Source organism: Microtus ochrogaster, unplaced genomic scaffold (assembly GCF_000317375.1).
Source record: "Microtus ochrogaster isolate Prairie Vole_2 unplaced genomic scaffold, MicOch1.0 UNK14, whole genome shotgun sequence".
NCBI lineage: Eukaryota > Metazoa > Chordata > Mammalia > Rodentia > Cricetidae > Microtus > Microtus ochrogaster.
In genome coordinates this window covers 1,705,734-1,707,727 of record NW_004949112.1, presented here as the reverse complement: position 1 = coordinate 1,707,727, position 1,994 = coordinate 1,705,734, and the positions used below count along the sequence as shown (strand labels likewise).

Genomic DNA, 1,994 nt, shown 5'->3' with positions numbered 1-1,994 from the left:
GACTACCCAGAGGAAGCCTCCCCCTCAGCTGGGGCAGGAGACTACCCAGAGGAAGCCTCCCCCTCAGCTGGGGCAGGAGACTACCCAGAGGAAGCATCCCTCCTCCCCTGGGGCAGGATCTGGTGGTTTGAGGGACTAACCTTGTATCTTCCCTTTTTTTGGGATTCTAGGAACGAGAGCAGGTTTGGGACACCTACAGTGGCCTGGAGCAGGACCTGGGCACCTTAAGAGAGACTCTTGAATACCTTCTGCACCTCGGGTCTCCCCAGGTACACCCTCACCCTTTCCTCCCTGCCCACAGCACCTGAGCCACAGGCTCTCAGTACTTCAAGTACCACCTGGAAACTGTGGCCATACCAGCCCTGTCCAGGAGCCGAGTCCCATCCCCTGGATTGGTGACTGGGAACTGTGGCCATGCCAGCCCTGTCCGGGGGCCGAATCTCATCCCCTGGATTGTTAACTTTCTTTTTGATGTGACCCAATATTTGACAAGAAGCAATTAGGGGAAACGTGTTATGATAGGTTGTATTTGGTTTGTGGGGTGAGTATATGGTTTTTCACTGTGGGGAAGGTAAGACGGAGCTCATGGTGGCAGGAATAGGGGCTGGAACTTCTCCGATCTCGCTGGATCAAGTTGCAGAGAGTCAGGGCTGCAGAGATGGCTCAGCTCAAGAACACCTGCTACTCTTGGAGAGGACCATGGTCCAGTTCCCAGCACCCACACGGTGGCTGTCCACACGCACCGCAGTCACACACGCATCCTCACATACAGAAACACATCTACTCCTATTTAAAATCATGAAAATAAACATGAAAAACAGCAGAGTCAGGAAATGCTGGCTAGAGTGGCTCTAGCTCACTCACTCTTCTCTTTAAAACAAGTCTTAAATGCTTTGCTTCTGTTTTTAGATTTTAAGATTTATTTATTTATTTATTTATTTATTTATTTATTTATTTATTTTATTTATTTATTTATTTATTTTAGTTTTTCGAGACAGGGTTTCTCTGTAGCTTTGGAGCCTGTCCTGGAACTAGCTCTTGTAGACCAGGCTGGTCTTGAACTCACAGAGATCCGCCTGCCTCTGCCTCCCGAGTGCTGGGATTAAAGGCGTGCGCCACCACCGCCCAGCTTTTATTATTTTTTATTTAAGTGTATGTGTATATATATATATATATGTATGTTTTTTTTTTTAACCTGTGTATGTGTGTGTCCTTGGAGGCCAGAAGAGGATGTTGGAGTCCCTGGAACTGGAGTTACAATCAGTTATGTGGATGCTGAGAACCAAACTTAAGTCCTCTGGAAGAGCAGCAGATGCTCTTAACCCTTCCCCACCCCGACAAGGTCTCTCTGTTACATTCACATAGCAGTGGATGTCCTAGAACTAGCTGTGTAGATCAGGCTGTCCTTGAACTACTAGAGATCCACCTTCCTTTGGTTTTCTCTTCTGTCTCTTTGATTCATTCTGGGGACACTGACTTAGATCCGTGTGGTCTTCCTCTCTCAGCTAACCATCTCTGGAAATATTCTTAGACACAGCGTAGCCAACAGACAGTGTCCCAGCCTCCTCTTCCTCCCTTTCTAAGTCCCCTATTGTCCTAAAGACCTAGGTTCTGAAAGCTGCTCTCTGGTTGGTTCTAAATGGCTCCTCTCACGTGGAGCCCTGCTTGCGCCATTAAATGCCACAGCTAAGCCTGGCTCCCCCCACCTCAAAAGTTGATGTCTAGCACCCATCTCCAGCCAGTTGCTGTTAAGTTCATCCTGGGGTTTTCTGTATGTTGGCTCTCTCTCTTCTCTCCCAGCTTTTCTCTCTTCTTTCCCCTTACATTTTATGTGCAAGTGTGTGCAGGTGCGTGTGCCTGTGTATTTTATGTGCAAGTGTGGCAAGTGTGTGAAGGTGCGTGTGCCTGTGTATTTTGTGTGTAAGTGTGTGCAGGTGTATGTGCCTGTGTATTTTGTGTGTGTGTGCCTGTGTATTTTGTGTGTAAGTGTGTGC

At 47.8% G+C, this 1,994-nt stretch overlaps 1 protein-coding gene across 1 annotated transcript in view; it reads left to right on the top strand.

Moving 5' to 3' along the window:
• Positions 1-1,994, top strand: part of Plekha4 (pleckstrin homology domain containing A4) — a 27,255-nt gene that overhangs the window by 14,299 nt on the left and 10,962 nt on the right. Inside the window, exon 10 of the mRNA XM_026789065.1 lies at positions 171-269. Within this exon, the coding sequence (XP_026644866.1) occupies positions 171-269 (99 nt within the window). The remainder of the gene's footprint in view (positions 1-170; positions 270-1,994) is intronic.